This window comes from Sturnus vulgaris, chromosome 2 (genome assembly GCF_052056855.1).
Source record: "Sturnus vulgaris isolate bStuVul1 chromosome 2, bStuVul1.hap1, whole genome shotgun sequence".
NCBI classification, from domain to species: Eukaryota; Metazoa; Chordata; class Aves; order Passeriformes; family Sturnidae; genus Sturnus; species Sturnus vulgaris.
In genome coordinates this window covers 106,045,793-106,064,034 of record NC_142244.1, presented here as the reverse complement: position 1 = coordinate 106,064,034, position 18,242 = coordinate 106,045,793, and the positions used below count along the sequence as shown (strand labels likewise).

General features: G+C 38.4%; 1 protein-coding gene across 1 annotated transcript; it reads right to left on the bottom strand.

Moving 5' to 3' along the window:
- Positions 1–3,990: 3,990 nt before the first annotated feature.
- On the bottom strand, positions 3,991–18,224 carry EIF2S3 (eukaryotic translation initiation factor 2 subunit gamma). Its single transcript, XM_014879749.2, has 12 exons — positions 17,875–18,224; positions 15,575–15,638; positions 15,000–15,127; positions 14,760–14,881; positions 13,348–13,442; positions 11,976–12,134; positions 10,652–10,786; positions 9,642–9,736; positions 8,621–8,765; positions 8,027–8,196; positions 6,937–7,109; positions 3,991–4,737 (listed from the first exon to the last, which is right to left on the bottom strand). The coding sequence occupies exons 1-12, from the start codon at positions 17,941–17,943 to the stop codon at positions 4,674–4,676; spliced, it is 1,419 nt and encodes a 472-aa protein (XP_014735235.1). The 5' UTR covers positions 17,944–18,224; the 3' UTR covers positions 3,991–4,673.
- Between the last annotated feature and the right edge of the window lie 18 nt (positions 18,225–18,242).

The window sequence follows — 18,242 nt, the reverse complement described above, 5'->3', positions numbered from 1 at the left end:
AGGGTCCACTTTCCTGTGATGTTACGTGTCAAAACAGACACCTTTCCATAAGGCTCAAAATGCTTTCAAAGAGAAAATGTCAGCTTTTAACTGCAAAAATAAATTCCCAGCATGAACACACAGATTGTTAGAACAGCAACAGTGTGAAGTAGCAAGGAATTTAAAGGAGGAATTAAGCTTTCAGAAAAATTGAAATAAATCAATATCCCAGTTTCCAAAGGACTTAGAGCACAAGCTCACCTTCAAGTGCACAATGGTCCCAGCAGTGTTAGCAGGACAATCTGTGTGCCTGAAGCACACAAGTACATGGTTTATGGGGCTGTACCAGTGTTTGCTGGCTCGGCGTGTTTAAAGTGAGGCAGAAGGCAAGGAGCCAAAACCATATGGAGAATATGTGAATGCTTGTGATTGCTGTGGAAGGACTAATTATACCCCCATACCTCTTGTGAAGTATGACTCCATGTTAGATTTTTAAAGGAATAGGTTGTATACAATTACTGCCAACACAATAAATGGGAGACAATTTAAGGAAATAAAAGTAATTGTTGCTAAACTTTGTTATCAACAGCATTTTGGCAGTAGCCAAGAAAAAGTACAAAAAATTGTTCTATTTCTGTATGCCCAGTGCTAGTCACCAAGGTTAAAAAAGCTGCTTGAATGAAAACTTGGAAAAGCTGAGACTTAACTCTGTTGTGTGGTAGGTAGGATAATGTTGCAAATGAAGGATTTCGAGATACATAATAGATTACCTAATCAAATAGATGATTAAGCAAAAACTGGGAAGAAAGTGAGTTCAGAGAACCTTAAGGCGCATTTGCAGGAGAAAACACTTTTCAGGTCTTCATTGAACACCAAATAAACAAAAATAACTAAACATAGAATAAGTGTAATGTTTGGCAGGGGAAGAGGCTTTCTAAATAACATAACGAATCCATTCTAATATGTTGGATTTCTTTACAAATGCCCACACAGAGGCAAAAAGGGAGAGCTGGTGCCCTGATTCATATGAATCCTTAGGATTGTGTAACATGAGACTTAATTCAGCGAATTTTGTTTTTCCCTCAACTTTATGAAATATTCAAAAAAGTATACTAGGCTTTAGAAAGAAACTGTTTGAACTGAAAAGTTTGTTTTTTATAAATGCATAGCCTGCAATTTCTTAATGAAGCCTTCCTCAACACAAGTAAATATCACTTATATTAACATTACTTCAACAGTTTTCATCTGTGTTTGAGCACAGTGTTCTAGTCCCTTGTTTTATAGAAGTTTTATTGATGACATTGAAGAATATGTGTTTATTTAAATATTTGAGGTAATTCCTTGAACAAGATGTTCCTTGGTAACAAAATTCTCTTGCTAATTTATTCTTTCTTCATTGCATATATAGTGCCCATGTTAGGAGACTTGTTTGGTTGGTTTTCAATCCTTTCAGGGTTAGAAAGGAGAATTTATTTACATACTTGTATCACTTACAGTTTTTGACTGTTACAGCTGCTACGTTATTCACCATAAACCAAAATTTCTGTAAAAATGGTTATTCCAGCAGGGTTTTTAGTCTGGAAAGTATGAAACATGCACTTTTACTACACCACTGGGATGGACTGGAGATGTATAGAGCACGTACAGATGGAGTTTTACAGAATCAAAAGCAGCACCATGAAGCCAGAGCACATTAGTAATTTTAGCACTGTGGAAAGTGAAATCAGCCATTAAGCCAACTGTGCCAAAAGAATTATGGCAGTGGAAGAACTGATGAGTAAGGAGTGGTGCCCACAGGGTCCGGTGATGTCAGTAAAGGGCAATTGGACTTTGTGGATGCCCATGGGCTACGCCATGGCCAGGAGGGGCGGGAGCTGGGACCCGGCAGTCGGTGCTTTGGGGGGAGTGGTTAAGGGAGGGCAGGCGTTTGAAACTTTATAAATGTTTAGCCCCGGCCTGGCAGCAAGAAATGACCCAGAACGGCAGGGGCGACAGGGCTGGGACTTTACACTGGCCGGAGCACTGATGGGAGACTGGACCGGGACAGAAGTTTAAACCTTTCCTGCCGGCAGTCTGGAGGCTCATCCACATGACTCAGCATGGAAAAACAGCAGGAACCCTTTCTGCAGCAGTGAGCTAGGAAGCACTTTCGAAAGTGCTACAAAACGAATGCAATAAAAACATAATTTTAAAATGTTTTTGGGTTTCGGTTATATTAGGACCAAATCAGCAAAGGTATTAACTGAAAGGTTTTTTTCACCCTTTCAGAACAAAATCTGGTATTCGGGTGGAAATGGCATTTCCCAAATACACACTGAAGTCTCAGAAACAGCTACTGACACAACACTTCAACTTTGTATCACTGTACAAGGGATCTACATATTTGTGTATCCAACCCATTTGAAATGCAAATGCACACCTCTGTTCAGGTAGCTAAATATGACCTAAAAAGGGTAAAAAATATAAAATCACTCTGAAGCAAATCCTTGGTAAAGTGAGAAAGCTCACAATGCATCTGTCACTATTTTCATCCTGGCCAAGAAAATCAAAATAATTTTCAACTTCCTTAGCTGTACATGATATTGCTTTCTCTTATCATTCAACATCTCAGCATCACAGTTCAGTGCCTGAGGAGGGGGTGGTACGCTCATCAGCACACAAAGTATTTGCACTTACACTGTTCTCACTTGGCTCTCCAATGCTGCAGAGACATGTTCCATGTATTCAGCAGTCTCAAAATCCCATTACTCATCACTCACTTTCCGTTAGAGGAAATTTAACATTTTTGGTGTCAGAAAAAGAGCTCTGTGTGCGATCTGTCCTCCAGGCCCTCATCCTGGTGTGACAGGATATACAGCACAGTGTAGAAAGAGGTGATCCTTGTGAGAGCCTCACCTTGCCTGGAAAAGCCACTGGGAAAGCAGGTCGATGCACAATTTCGGCAAGATTATGGCACTGGTGTTCTTTAAATTGCCGATCAAGAGAGACACAACCTCCAAAATATCTGAATGTCTGTGGGTGCTTAACCAGCTTCTCAGAAGCTTCTCCACATGTGTTTCATTAGACCCACAGCTGCAGTGCTCTGAGAAAGGACTTGGCACTAAATTTCACCCTGGAGCTGGTGCCATGCAAGCACTCTGCAGCAGCTTACATTCTCTTTTATGCTCACCCTCATGGCATCAGACTAGGCAAGGTTTAAGTTTATCCAAGTTCCTAGAATTCAGTTACTGAAAGGAGCTGCCAAAGCATGGAAGATGCAATCCTTGAAACACATGTTTAAGATTGGTCAAGTACCTGGAGAGTCAGTGAGAACTAAAGTTGACTCTTGCTTTTAAAATGGAAAAGCACTGTTCAAAAACTAATGTATTTACTCTCAAGGCCATGTGAGGTAGTACTTTACAAATGGAAAAACTGAGTACAGGAATGTAGACAGAGTAAGGGAACATATACAGTGCGAAATCAAGACCAAAATGCAAGCTGTTTCATCAAAGTCCAATTTGATGAGTGAAATTGTATTCACCTTTAGAAAGCCCTTGAAGATACTGAATAAAACCAAGTTTTGAAAACACACAGTACTTTGTACCAAAATATGTTAAGTAGCATGACTTGCTAAATAATATATAAACCAGCTAGAACTATGTATATTAGTACAAATAAAGGAGTGAAATCTAAATGGGATAAAGTATTAGCACCCTACAGTAAGTTTATTACATTATGTTTTATCCTGAGGCATATGATTCAGAGTAGCTAAACAAAAGTGGTTTTACACCTTTTCTCCTCATCCTATATTCACAATTCCACCACCATTAATCGGTCCCCATCCCAAATCATTCCTTTCTACAGCCTCTTCCCAACATTTTATATTTGCTCAACATAATTTTGAAGTAGTTTACTCCTACTGCATAAAGAACTCCCAGGTAGCCCCCTCCAGAGTTCCATGATAACAAAGTTATGTTCCAATTAATCACATTCTTTTCATAAATCCATACTAAAATAGGCCAAAACCAGTACTGCCAGTTCAGATCCAGTTTACTTGTAGTTTTTCTTTGGGGATTTAAGAAAACATGTAGTAATATCAGAAATGACAAATTCAAGTCAGTCAATATTGCCATCCTAATTACAAAGCATAATACTTTAGAATCCTAATATCAGAACCATAGAAACAAAGGAATAAAGTTTTTTGTTGGTAACAGTTGTCTAAACAAATAAATTGTGCAGAAAACGTACTAGTCTTCCAAGAAGAGTTTGGTTGCTTGCTTTTAATTCTTGTACTTGAACAACCACTGCAGTCTTTTGTTACTCAGAAAAACTGTATGAATTAATGAAAATAAGCAATATTTTATTTCAATACCAGATTTATGGTTTGTGTGTTACACTGGGGCTGGTTTGACTGATATTAAACAGATATGTCTGAAACACAAAGTAACATAAATTAGACATGCCATGAGACATGTACAATTAATTTCTACTAAAATGTGGATGATGAAACCCACTTCTATGCCAATTCTTTTATACTTTTAATGGTGATAGTGACCAGTATTTTAGTAAGAGGGTAAAATTCAATAAAACGTATGAGGACAGCCATACAACTCAAAGATACTGTTTGCACAGCTTCCAATTCCACTGTGAAAATACGCCCCCTCCAAAATAGAAATAGGCACTTCATCTCTAAAAATGAAGCACTCTTTTGTTCTTCAGTCATCATCAACAGTTGGCTTGATTGTCACTCCTCTTCTGATCTGACCCCAACCAATTAAACTGCAAAAAAAAAAAAAGTTTTTATTACTTTTACTAGTAGTCAGAAATATCCTGAAATATGTGTAAGTCAACATCCTTCTGTTCTTATGCCTTCAGTTCTTACATTTTGAATTTTCTACACTTGTCTCCCACCAAAAACACTCTACAGGACCTAAACCTGCTTAGTGGAAACACGGAAGAGAAAAGGGCAAAGGATAGAGGATATTTGTAACCAGCTAAGGATGTACTCCTGGACAGAAGCTGAAAATATTGTAACTTATGTTGCACTGTTGGATGGTAAATCTATTCACAGATTGATCTCTTTCACCTGTGTCTGAAGTATTGCATTACTTTCAAAGAGAAATGAAAATTCTGTAAGATTACAAACAGCTGTAACTCAATGAACAGGTAGCCAGTGATGGGAACTCAGTTCTGGGTTAAGTGCTGCTATTTGCATTCAGGAAAATGAAGGCCTTTTTTATAGGCCACTATTGCCTCAGAAAAATATGCTTGTACAAAGAAATTCAGAATGTATCCATTTCCACAGTCAGCAGGTATTTCATATTATTAGTAAGACTGTGTTCAAAACTTCTCCAATTTCTGGTAAGAAACCACACGTGCATCTCAGTTTACCTTGCTAAGCAGTAGAGCCTGTCTTGAGACACCAAAAAAGGAACTGAAGTTTATCAGAGCAGCACTTCCCATTTTTTAATACCATACCCATAGGTCATAACTTGACCATCTTTGAATTCCCTGATCCTTGGAATCACTGGTGTATCCCATTTGCTCTTTAACCTCTCTCTATGCCTCTGTATATTTCCTTTTTATTTTATACCCCTTTTTCTTCTTGCTTTATGAACCTTCTTCTGTATTTTCAGTAATCTATTGTCTCTGGCTGCAAGTTCCTTTTCACAGTACCAACTGTATATTATCTTTACTCCAATTAGATTTAGTTTTATTATGCTGGTTTTCCCAGTTTGCCTTCTTTCCATTTTCTCAACTTTCAGTTTCCTTACATTGTCTTTATCTTTTTAATACAGCATAGGAATCAACTTTTCAATAACTATCTTCACAGCAGGCTGCCACTATTTCTCCACCTCATAATCCAGAGACAGGTGGGCTTTTGGGCAAAATTTGGTCAAGTTTTTTAACTGGGAAGGAATCTACAGAAGCAACAAAATACACATTAAAATTTGCACAGGCTATAAATCTACAGCTTAAAGAAAAAAAAAAAAAGAATAATTTCCAATATAGTTTCTCCTCTTCCTTTTGCTTTACCTGACTTAATTTGGGTCCTGCCTTTTTTTTCCTCCTGTTCAAGACATGTTATGTTTTGCCTTGGGTTTTTTTTCAAAGAATAATCTCTTCCCTAATTTGTCATCTTGCTCTGAGACAGCAAGCACTAAATTCCTGTCTACATTTTCTTGTCATCTGAAAGAGAAACATGCATCCACGGATATTTAAAGCTTGGTTCCTTTCTATACAGTACAGGCTTCTTGTAAAAATGGCTCTGTTCTCTCATACTACAAGGGCTGTGCAGAGCCAACAAATCTAAATTCTCTTATGTTCTTATCAATCCAGTCTTATGAAACACGTGACAAGTACAGTATGTGTAATCACCTAAAGAGAGCACTGCGATAAAATGAATTACCAACCAATTCTGTTCATAATTTTCAGCTTCCAGATGCTTCTGTGCAGTCAGACATTTTATATTTGTAATCTGAATGGGTCAATCCAGTTGACACTTTATTCTTTCCTCTGTGCTTGTAATACATAAAACACTCAAACATCCCTCCTCTGTTCCCCTGCTGTTACTTCCAGGTTGCATGAGAAATCACATGCAGCTCCACAGGTAAAAAACCACTGAGGTGTACATAAAGATGACTATTTGGCTTAACATTATGAGAATTTCCCAGCTCCTCTGCCAAGATTCCCTACTGAGCTCAATTTACATCTCGGCAGTTTGGGCAACAAACACGAACCTCAAGTGTTTCCTTGTCTGTTAACTAATAGGTACCCTCCCGATCATAGTGTTTGTTTAAAAAAGGGGTAGCAGTGAAATGAAGCATTCCACAACTATAGTGCCAATGTGTTAGGAGAATCCAGAAGAATTTTTAAAACAGACATACACTTACCTATTCTAGTACAAAATCAGATTCACGTATTTTTTTGTTCAACAACGTAGCAACCACATACTCTACCAACTTTGCACCAACTTACCGCCAGTGTTTCTCAACTCTTCGACTCAGAGCAATTTTTTCTCCCACTTCTGTGCATACAGGGTTAGTTAACACAATCTTCCCCAAATCAGCCTTTACAGCACTGACTCTCCCTCCAGTAGATAAGGATCCTATGTTTACCATTAGAACTTCATTCTTCGATAATTTTTGCACCTGAAGACAGACATACAAAACTCTGAAACATAAACTTTAGTACTAAAAGCAAATAACACAGACAGTACCAAGTAACTTCTGTTACCTTCATGCCACAAAAAAAGATACAGCTGAGAAATACTATAAATACACACACACAAGCTATGGGTAGCAGTGTCAGTAGATAAAAGTTTTGTATGTAAAAGGACAAATACATAAAAGATGTTATACATGTAGTTCTGAGGTTCTTGGTATGATGTACTTTCTTGGGATTTATCTACATTTTCTATAAACTACACAATCAGAGATATTGTTACAAACTGTGATGTTATACAGATTGTTTTTACTAGGATGGTGTATTCTCATTTCCCTTATCCTGTGAAATAATTTATTTTTTTTATGTAGGCATAAGAGAGCGCTGAAGCACTTTACTCACTGTTGCATTAAGCAGTTTATAGATTTAAATGCCAAAAGGGGAAATTATGATCTTTGGTTGATTTGTGTAAAACATTGTGTTACACAAGTTTGTGCTGTGCCTCAAGTTGCTTTTTTCAACCAGAGTATTTAAAAAATACTTAAAATTTAAAAAATTCTTCAGTGAAAAAAACCTACAAAAAGCATGTCAGTAGGAAGTAGGTCAGTACCACTGTAAAACTAATTATGGTACAAATGAATAGGATGACAGCGAAAGGAAACAACTTCCAGCATGTTTAGAAAAATACATATATGACACATAAATACTTGATGCTACTTTAAATTACTGATATGAATTTATATTCCTCTGAAAACCATTCTACAGTATTAAACAAGCAGATGAGTTTTGTGACAAGCTTATATAAACACTGAGACAAAAATTCTATATGACCAAAGCAATATATTCATTAATGAAAATTAGCAGAGGAAGGAAAACCAGGATAAACAGAAGAAAGGGCACAGACCTTTGCAGCTTTCTTGTCTCCTTCAGTGCGCACACCCAAGAGTCGTCTCAGCAAGAAGTAGGAAATTTCCAGCTCTGTAAATATTTCTGGCAGTGCCCCAACTGCACCAAGAACTTGGCCCACCATGCGGTCAGCTCGGCATAAAGTGGGATCAATCTTAGTGCCAACACCTACAACACAACAAGGGAAGTCAGAAGGAGTAACTGAAAGGTAGCTGTCATTTTTATGTGCTAAAATATTTGAAGATGATCTAAAAAAAGAAAGTGTACTGGGAATTCCCTATTACCTGGACAGCACTTTCAGAATGTCAGCAAGACTGTGAGCTCTGTCTAAACAGATGAAGAGATATTCTGCTGTTAAAACTGGTACAATTAACAGTGCAAGCTGGTCTGCATTGGCCAGTGACATTCAGGAAAATTATTTAATTCTTAAATATCCATTTTTCACACCAACCCTGTCTCTCTCTACATATATGAATTATCTAAAAATGCTCATGGTAATTTTGTTAATTATGCTGAAATTCATTGTTGAATTAAACCAAGTGTTTTCAATAAGCATGAATAAATTAATCTTTCCGTGAGAGAATATTGTTACCTATAAGGCCTCCTGGAGCAGCATACTGTAGATCATTGTGTTCAGCAAAGAGTGACACAATTTTGGAAAAAATTGGCTTGCACATGAGTTTGCCTTCACTGTCCTTGGACACAATACCAGGCCGCACCTCAATTTCCTGGCCCACCTAATGACAAAAATGAAGAAATGTTTAACTGATTATTTCATAGGAACACAGAGCTGACTAGTCATAGGTAAGACTCACATATCCCAAGATCTACTTTATATACAAGTCCTTGGTTCTGGGCTACTGTAGAACTTGAAGAATTCCTGTTTCACCTTTTGCTGCAAATTGAACGATGCTTACAGCAAACCTAACAACCGATTTTCTTTTCCATACAATTTGTAAAACTGCTTTAGCAAAGGATCTTTATCAGCAATAATTCCAACAATTAAATTAAAAAAAAAACCCTGTATTTATTTTAGAAATATTTCAGCACTGAGAAAAATTGAGTTAATTCTATCAGTGTAACTGACTGATATCAATGCACTGCAAACCAGAGAAAGTGCAAGCTGCATAAATGTTCAAAGACATAGTTTGCTTTCCAGCCTAGCAAAGCAATCATTTAAAGTTTCTGTCTATTGCTGGCAAGCAAGCAAAATAAAAAAAGCAAAATAAACAGAACACTTCAATGAAGAAGTAGGACCTGTGAGAACCCATACACACTTCCAAGATGCTTTTAAAGTTCTTTTGCTCTCCTCTTCCACACAATAATTCAGCAAGTGGAAGTGGTAGGACAGAAAAAAAATAGCTCCTTACATTTTTGTGAGGGATTAAATGTTATTAGCAGCAAAAAGTTAAGACTTTAAAAATTAAAACCAGTGCTTCTTGTTCTGGTATTTTAAAATTGTAAAGTGAAAATGAAGTATAAACAGAAAGAGTAAATGCCATGTGACTGCATTCAAGTTAAAAAAAAAAAAATCAATTACATAGATACATTTTGTAGCAAGCATGGAAAAACTCTACTCATTATCATACAAATTTCAGTCAAGAAAGAGTTACCTTTAAAACACCCTTTAGAATACTGCCACCAGCAACACCTCCCTTAAGGTCATCAACTTCACAGCCAGGCTTGTTGACATCAAAAGATCTAATTACTGAAAAGATCATAGGCAGGTTTATATTTGCTACCAGATTTTTAAACAATGTCTTTATTAACTTTGACTGTTTCTCTGTGCTTATGAAAGGATACACATATTTATAAATATTACAAAACCAGAACAATCAATATTTTATTCAAAATTTTTAGGCAGACATAGTTTTATTTCACTAATTTTTAAAATTTTATTCTCAAAACAATTTAAACTGCTCATATATATAAATGTTTCATAAGACTTCTCCTGCATAGCAGAAAGTAACTTAAAGATATTGAAAAAGAAAGTAACAATCAACCATTTCATAAAACTCCTTCAATATTCACAATATTAATTGTGACTACCAGAATTCTGTTTCGATGTATTTATAGTTGAACACTGTAACCTTGATGTAACATGGTCAATTTTTATGCATTTATGCAATGTAGGACTCCTTTGGATTATTTGGAAAAAACAGGCAAGTTCCTTGTAGGAACTACACTTCATAGTATGCTGGACAAGAACTGAAACTCTGACAATTATAACCAGGAAACAGGAGATTAACACAAAAGATTTAACCAAGCTACCCAAAATATTTCTATGGAAATAATTTAACTATCAAATTCATCAGTTTGCCAATATTTTGTTAAATCAAAACTAAATTCATAGCAACTGATAGGATATTTTTAACATACAGACAAATTTCAAACTTTAATGGCATTTCAGCGCTGTCACATACACAGAATATACACAAAACCAACAGCAACTAACAGTAAGCAAACAATACAGCTCTCAGAAGACATGCAATTTTTAAATAAGAGCATCCTAAATACTCCTTTTAAACCCAGCTCTGTTTAGGGCACTCAGCATGTGCTACTCTAAGTGTAGACATTCAGAAAATGTTTGGCCACAGACACCCGGGCCTGAGCATTTACATACCAATGAGCCTGGGTTCCGATGTGAAGTCTCGCAAAGGGACTGGGATTTTCTTCACTATGTACTCGCAAACCACCTCAATGTTGTATTTCAGCTGTGCTGAGATTGGAATTATTGGAGCTCCTTCTGCAACTGTACCTAAAACAAAATCAAGTTCAACATGAAGCCTTAATATGACCAATATTAGTATGTTCTGTCCTTGTTAAAAATACTAATGAATTTCGTGGCATGTTCTATGTGTATTTACCAAAGCAACACCAGAGCATCTATCCTTCCCTTCAGTATTTAAGCTCACATCAGCCACACCTACTTTTTGAGGCATTCTGAAATTGTCAAAATAATCTTCCACTCTAAGGAAGAATTCCCTTCCTACATCGTGATCATAAATACTTTTAAGATTTCCTAAGAGAAATCAATATCTCAGTATTAGACAGCAGTGTAAATTTTACAGTCAGATTTCATTATTAAATTTCCTGTTAATTTAATGATTTATGTTTTTCAAATTTTGCAATACAAATACATATTTTAGAAAAACCCCTATTTTACAGAAGAATGCATTTAGTAATCCAGGTTTGTTAGATATCCTTAGTTTTAAATATGTCTGTGTTTCTTGTGTTAACTCCAGTTTTCAAACTCCAAATTTACACATCAAGCTACTCTGACAGTTACAAACAGCTTCTGCAAGACAACAATTATGAATTACAAAAGAAAAAAAATGGGAAAAAAGAAGTCCCACTGGCAACTTCTGATGGTGACAATCTAGCTCTGCAGCTTGTCACATACCCCACCTACTGCAGATAAACAGGGAAAACAGCAGAAGCTCCTGGGAAAGATAAAACTCGAAGTACTATAAAGGTGAGCAGACTTTTACAGAGTAGGATAACACTGCCCAAACTGTATTTACATAGACAAATAAAAGAGCAATCTTTTGTCATTAGATAAAAAAAAATTAATACATTTAAACCTACAAAGTGTCCCTAACAAGTAGAGTGTCCTTTTCTCCTGCACTGCAGTAAAATCACAGTGAAATCTCGATCAAAGAAGCACTCCAGGAAGAAATCATAAAAATCCACTACAAGCTACTAGGTAAGAGTGACTGATGTTAGTTTTACATCTAGAGCTCTGACCTAGAGCTATAACACTACTGTATGCAAGCAGGCTCAAACAGGCAAGAAGCACAACTGCCAGGGTCTGCTGGTCTCACATTAACAGACCATGTATACGAGCGCTAAGATAAGCTTTTCTATGAAGATACAGAAAACCACTCTGTCCATGTCTCAACACTGAATTTCCACCACTAACCGGATTTCTGCTCTTGAAAACTTACCTTGTACAAATGCAAGAATCTGTTCATACTGTTCTTTAGCCTGGCTCTCTTTCACCAAGTCAATCTTATTCTGTAGAATCAAAATGTGCTTCAGTTTCATGATTTCTATAGCAGCTAGATGTTCTGAGGTCTGAGGTTGAGGGCATGACTCATTACCAGCTGAAAGAAGAGAAGTGACTAGAATATAGAAACTATAAAGATAGACAAAACTCCTACAGTTAGGATATCTACTTCCATCTACTATCACCATGTAAGAACAAAAAAAAACAAACAAAAGACAGCTGTCTCTCAGTAATCCACATGTGAAGCAACCAATAAGCACCTATTCTCCCCTACAGCTGCTGGCTGTACCTTCCACAATGCAGGACAAATAAGAGGCTGACAGAGAGGTTCCCCCATTCTACCTGCTCCCACTAGGAACATCCACCTAAAATATCTAAAGATACCAATACCTAGCTTGGTTTACTCCATCCTTTAGCTCCTCAAATACCTCAGTGCTGACTGTAGCATAGCAGACAAACTACCTTTCAAGAAATATCTTAACGTTTTCTTATCAGTAAAGCAATAAAAATATCAAGATCCCCAAACTCTGTTATAATTCTATCAAGTATGTGAATAGGGCTGCTATCAGAATGGTTTAGATTTCAGCTAAGAAGCCAGCATTGGCTGAAGTGCCATTATGGTGGTTAATCTTGTCTGAAGTTTGGTCTATCACACTTTCTAGAGATAACCAGGCAGAAGAAATGATGGTTCATCATCTATCTCAGACTTTAAATTACAGTATCTGAAATGTTTTTTTCTTTTGTTGACATATCCTATCAAGGTAAGATAATTGCTATGTATCACTACAGAACATTAGAATGTTCTACAGACATAGAAAAATCAGTTTTACCCACTTTCTATTGCTTGCAAATCAGAAAAGTTGTCTGGGTTTCATTAAATCTCCTGTACTTAAATTTTGCCTATATTTATCCGGGTTTACTGTTTATACTGTTTGTGAACTCTACTACATGGCAAAGACTACATGCATATTTAAAGAAAACGGCACCTTCAGAGAAACTCGAAATGCAGCTAATCTGTTTCCATCAAGTGATAAAAAACTTACAGTACTGTACTACTACAAGGTTTTATATTACCTGTCTTATATCAATGGGGCAAGCTACTAGACTAGTGAGTACAGATAGGTGTGATTAAAATAAGCCAGCTTGTTTGAGTACATTGCCATTGCAGCAACACTTTATTTTCTTTAACACATCTCAAAAGCATTCACTTGTTTAAATTGCTCACCACATCCCAGGACATTTTAAAGTCCATATAAAGTTGCTTCATGCTACTATGAAATGGAGCTGTGCTTTTGGGTAGCAATTGTTACCTATCAACAGTAAAGCTGCATCCATTACTGCTGCCCCGTTCAACATGGTAGCCATCAAAATATCGTGGCCAGGACAATCCACGAAAGAGACATGCCTGTTGTGGGAGAAGGTGAAAGAGAAATCCAAAAGCCCATTATCAACAATTCCTCTGACTGATTTATGTCAGTGATTAGACAGACATAGAAGTTAAAAATATCCTTAAAACAGTATTTTCGAAAAAGTTCTTAAAGAACACAAATGCTGCTGAACAGCTACTGAATACCTTTTCTGAGTTTGAAGATTTAATATCACATATCCACATTAAGCACCTCTTTAATATTTCACCAATTTACTCATAAATTAGAGTTAAATGCACCAGGATACAAGCCCGAAATCTAACCAACCCACCATCGCTAACCCAAATCCCAACACACCACATGGGATTTCTCTTATCTCTTTTAAAAGGCATCCCTCATTCTTCAATTTTAGGAAATTATGCATCTTTAATTACATGGTTATAACTGCACTTCAAAGATTTGTCTATGGACTTGATGTTACATTTCCAACCTCATGATTTTATTGTGCAGATCAAGAGAGTTGATTCCCTATATTGTTTCCTGAACCTATCTAGTGAACCTATCTTAGTGGCAGGCCATCAAAAAGCAAGGGACTAATTTGGTGCTTTGCTGATGATGCTAGAAATCTACTACAAGCAAATAACCAGTACAATAAAGAGTGCAAAGCTTTTAACCAGTTGTTTCACAATGGCTGCCTGCCTGTCACACTCCACCAGAAGTTAATCTTAGTACAAGTGCTCTGCTGGGAATCTGAGAAAAGGAAAGACACATGGTTACAGGCCCACATGTATTTTATCATAAACACAAACTAAGAATCTTGTACAACAGTCTTCATGACTACTCTCATTTGAGCAATCATTGTGTAGACCCACATAACCACTGCATACAGACTGTGCTATACTTTATCAGAAATCAAGTAAATAAGGAACACTTGGCCTCCAGTGACCTCATATTAAGCATCAGGCTTTCATTTATTCATCTAAAAAACTTTGGAAACTCTGCCCTTAGGGAGAAAAAGTTTAACAAAGATCACCCTTTCAAAAGACACTTTAAAGATGCGCTTGTGAGGTTCACTTCAGTTCTCAATCTGGTGGTTTAAAATGTACTTATATTAATAGCAGAAATATTTAACTTCAAAGTCCTGCAAGTAGCTGAGGACAGCAGACATAGCTGTGTTGTACCATGGAGTGCTCATCACCACCAATGAATTCAGGACAGTTTAGACAATGCCTTAGCCCAGGGGTGCCTCATCTAAGAATGTGTAGTCTGCCAGAACCTATTCAGCTCACAGCTCAATCCTGTTTTCATACAAAGGGAAGTAAATACAATTTACTCCAGTAATTTGAAGCAGTTACCTGACTAGTTTAAAGTTCCCTTTGGTGCCAGGAATATCTGTAGGGAACTCATCTGGCGTGCTACTTCCACAGGATCGGTAACACTCTGGTCGAGAGCAGCTTGGGTCATCCAGCTTGTAAATCTGTGATTTTTAAAAATTGAAAAAAGGTTTAATTCCTCAAGGGTTAGTTATCTGTAATCTTACATCCCTCCTGAAATATATTAGCAAAATAGCTGCTTCATTTACAGTGATGACTCACCTTGGCATTAGCATAACCCAGCTTGATTGTAATATTTCTTTCCAGTTCATTTTTAAATCTGACAGTATGAACTCCAGATATAGCTTTGACTACTGTTGACTTTCCATGGGCTACATGACCAATTGTACCTGTATTTTAAAGGAAACGTTTGTCAATTAACCACAGTTTAATTTTGTGCAATGTTCCACTATAATCAAGACACAATTATCCCAATTCTCTACAGACAGTAAGTCCACATGGAATTTGTAATCTATTTGTTTAAACAAACAAGACCAGAAATTGTGTCCCCAATGGACAGATCTTTGCATTTTAATGAAACTCATTTAAATGCTTTATTCCACGGTAAAACAAATTTTGTTTTAGCAACTATTCCCCATGCCATTCAGCTGTGTTCCTGAAGTTAAATTAGTGATTTTCAAGTCAAAAGGGCTTGACAAGTCTCTAAAACTACTATGTAACTGTTTCTGTACAAATTTCTTGAAAGTGTTACCACATAGGCACCATCTGTTACTGCACAAGTACTAAGAAGAGCCACCTTAATGCACCACCCCTCCTTTTTATAAGTTTGTTTTTACCTATATTAATTGTTGCTTGTCTGCTGATGACTTCTGGTGAAAGAGGAGTCAACTTGGTAACATCCTGTATAAGGGAGATTTTAGAATTTATTCATCTTGTATATAAATGTTTAGAAAGTTAAAATTTTAGAAACTTAAAAATTAACTGAGAGCTCTATTAATCAAAATCCAGTTAGAATATGTGCATTTCGGTCTTTTAAATGTGTGAAATACGACCAAAAGTGAACCAAGTCCTGCTTGTGAATCAGTACAGACTACAATTCAAAACCCTGACTGCAAATCAGTCTTGGCTGCAAAGTGCTAAAGATGAGAGTAAACAAAAGAAGAAACCGCAAAAGAAGCTTCTAACAAAACACCCCAAGCCCTTACCTACCCCTGAACCTAAATTACACATAACAGGCAAATTAATTTTCAACAGTCTACATGATGAACTGCACTAATATTTTAAAAGCAAAGCTTTGTCAATAAACAGTTGTTTAATCGGTGTAAGGTTCCATTACAGCCAATATGTAATTACAACTAATACTTTTGAGTCAGTGGGTCCAGAGGTTTCATTAGCACTATGGTTTTTTATTCTTTTTAATGGCTATTTTTTTACCCCAGATATTGTTATTACTGCTTTAGATACCAGACAAAAATTCTGCTGTCCTAAATAATCTGTTGTGTGAACTTATTGGTAGCCACTGGCAAAACAAAACCCGCACAAATACACTCTATATAGATAAAGAAACAACACTGAAAGAGTTGCTTAGGTTTTTTTAAAGATGTTTGTCCAAATAATGGACAAGTGTTGAAATCCACTGAAGTGTTCCTTTGTAAAGCTACTATCCATCCTGCATTGATTTCATACGGATGAGCCACTCCGTTCTAGCAAAGATCCATGATGTCAGAACAGTCCTTGGTACAAGACAAAATTTAAGATACAAATAATACAAACATTAAATCACATAGTGTTTACATTGTTACATGAAGGTTCTGTGCAAAATGATCAAACACATCTGTGTAAAAACGTAAGTTCACTCATTCAGTTCTCAAGTATGACATGAATAAAATGTTCATCTTCAATTTAAAGCAAGTTTTGAACACCTAAGACACACAATTAGATTTGTATTTCTCGTATATGGAACTTAAAATGACTTCCCAGCAATGGGAACGTGACCTGCAGATGGCACCATGTGGCCGGGCGACCAGAATTTCAGCGTGATGCAATTCCTGCCACCAGGAGAATTCTTCCTGGCGCACACAATCATGCACGCATGGAGTTTTTTCCTCAAGACTGGTATAAGGATATTGCTCAGCAAGAAACTCCACTCAGCCATAAGCACTCAAGGACCGGCAGAACAGGCCTTAAAGGTAATTCCTGCTGACCTTCCAGCTGGTGTCTATCTGTGCCTTTTCCAATTAGAAAATGCCATGGTCAACAATGACAGGAAGTAAAGAAACTATCTGAAATACACGCTTGCTGTAACACAAGGGAATTCCCGTGCTCAAGCCCGAAGAACATCGAACATTATTACTGTAAAGACAAAGAAGCTGCTCCAGTTTAAACACGGGGGACATAGCAACAGGATTCTTGACATTACAATACACTTGATTTTGAAATATACATTACATACACACTTAGACTAGCATGTAAGTATAATAAATGAGGCAGCCTAGGCGAGATATTTAACAGGCAAGGCTGCCACAGCAGGAGACCACTGCAACTACTTGCAGTGGTAGGTAGAACTGGTATTTCTCGGTAGTTGCTAATAGTCAAGAAAATTTTCTTAGCAAACCAACCAAGACAGGGCTGGTAGCCAACCCCTCGAGCTTGCTGGAGAAACACATCTCAAATGAATGGTTCTGCTTGGAAAGGGAAGAGTCTTTAATACCACAGAACAGGGCACACCTTACACGAGGAAAACTGCACCCACCAGTGAGCCATAAAAGCTTCAGCCGCACCGGCGGGACGCTGACCCGCTGAGCCTCGCACTCACGGGGAGGAGAAGCGCCTCGCCCGGGCGCCCTACAGCCACCAGGACCGGCACGACCTGCTCCCCGCGCCGCCGCTCAGCCCCGCGCCCGCGTCCCCCTGCCCCCAGCGCGCTGAATTTGGCTCCCCGAGGCGTCAGCACCTCCCGCGCCCCCCCAAAACGCATCGGCCGCGGTGGGGCCCAGCAGAAGCCTCGGAGCACCTGGGGCCGCATCCCCCACCCACCCGCCCACAACAGCCCGCCCGCCCCCTCTGTTCCCAGGGGGCCCCTACCGAGCCCCGGGAGCCCGATCTCGCTCCTGGGCGCCCCGCGGGCGGCGCTCACCAAGGTGCCGAGATCCTGCCGGCTGAGGTGCGGCTGCCCCAGAGTCACTCCCGCCTCGTCCCCCGCCATCTTGGCCCGAGTAGGAAGTGAGGAGTCCCGCGCTGCCGCCTGACTGCCGGCTCCTCTCGGCACCGCCGCTGCCAGCCGGCAGCCTCCGGCCCAAAGCGCGGCACCGGCCGGCTCAGGAGCGGACACCGAGCTCAAGAAAAAACCGCGATCAGCTCCGGGGACAGCCGAGAGTCCCGTAGCGGGGCAGCCACGAGTCAGGCGCCCCACGGGGCAGCTCTAGAAAGGACCCCCTGTCGCCCTCACGCCGGGTGATGCAACCGGGACCTGCGGCGGGGCCGCGCAGCGTGCGCGGGCGGGAC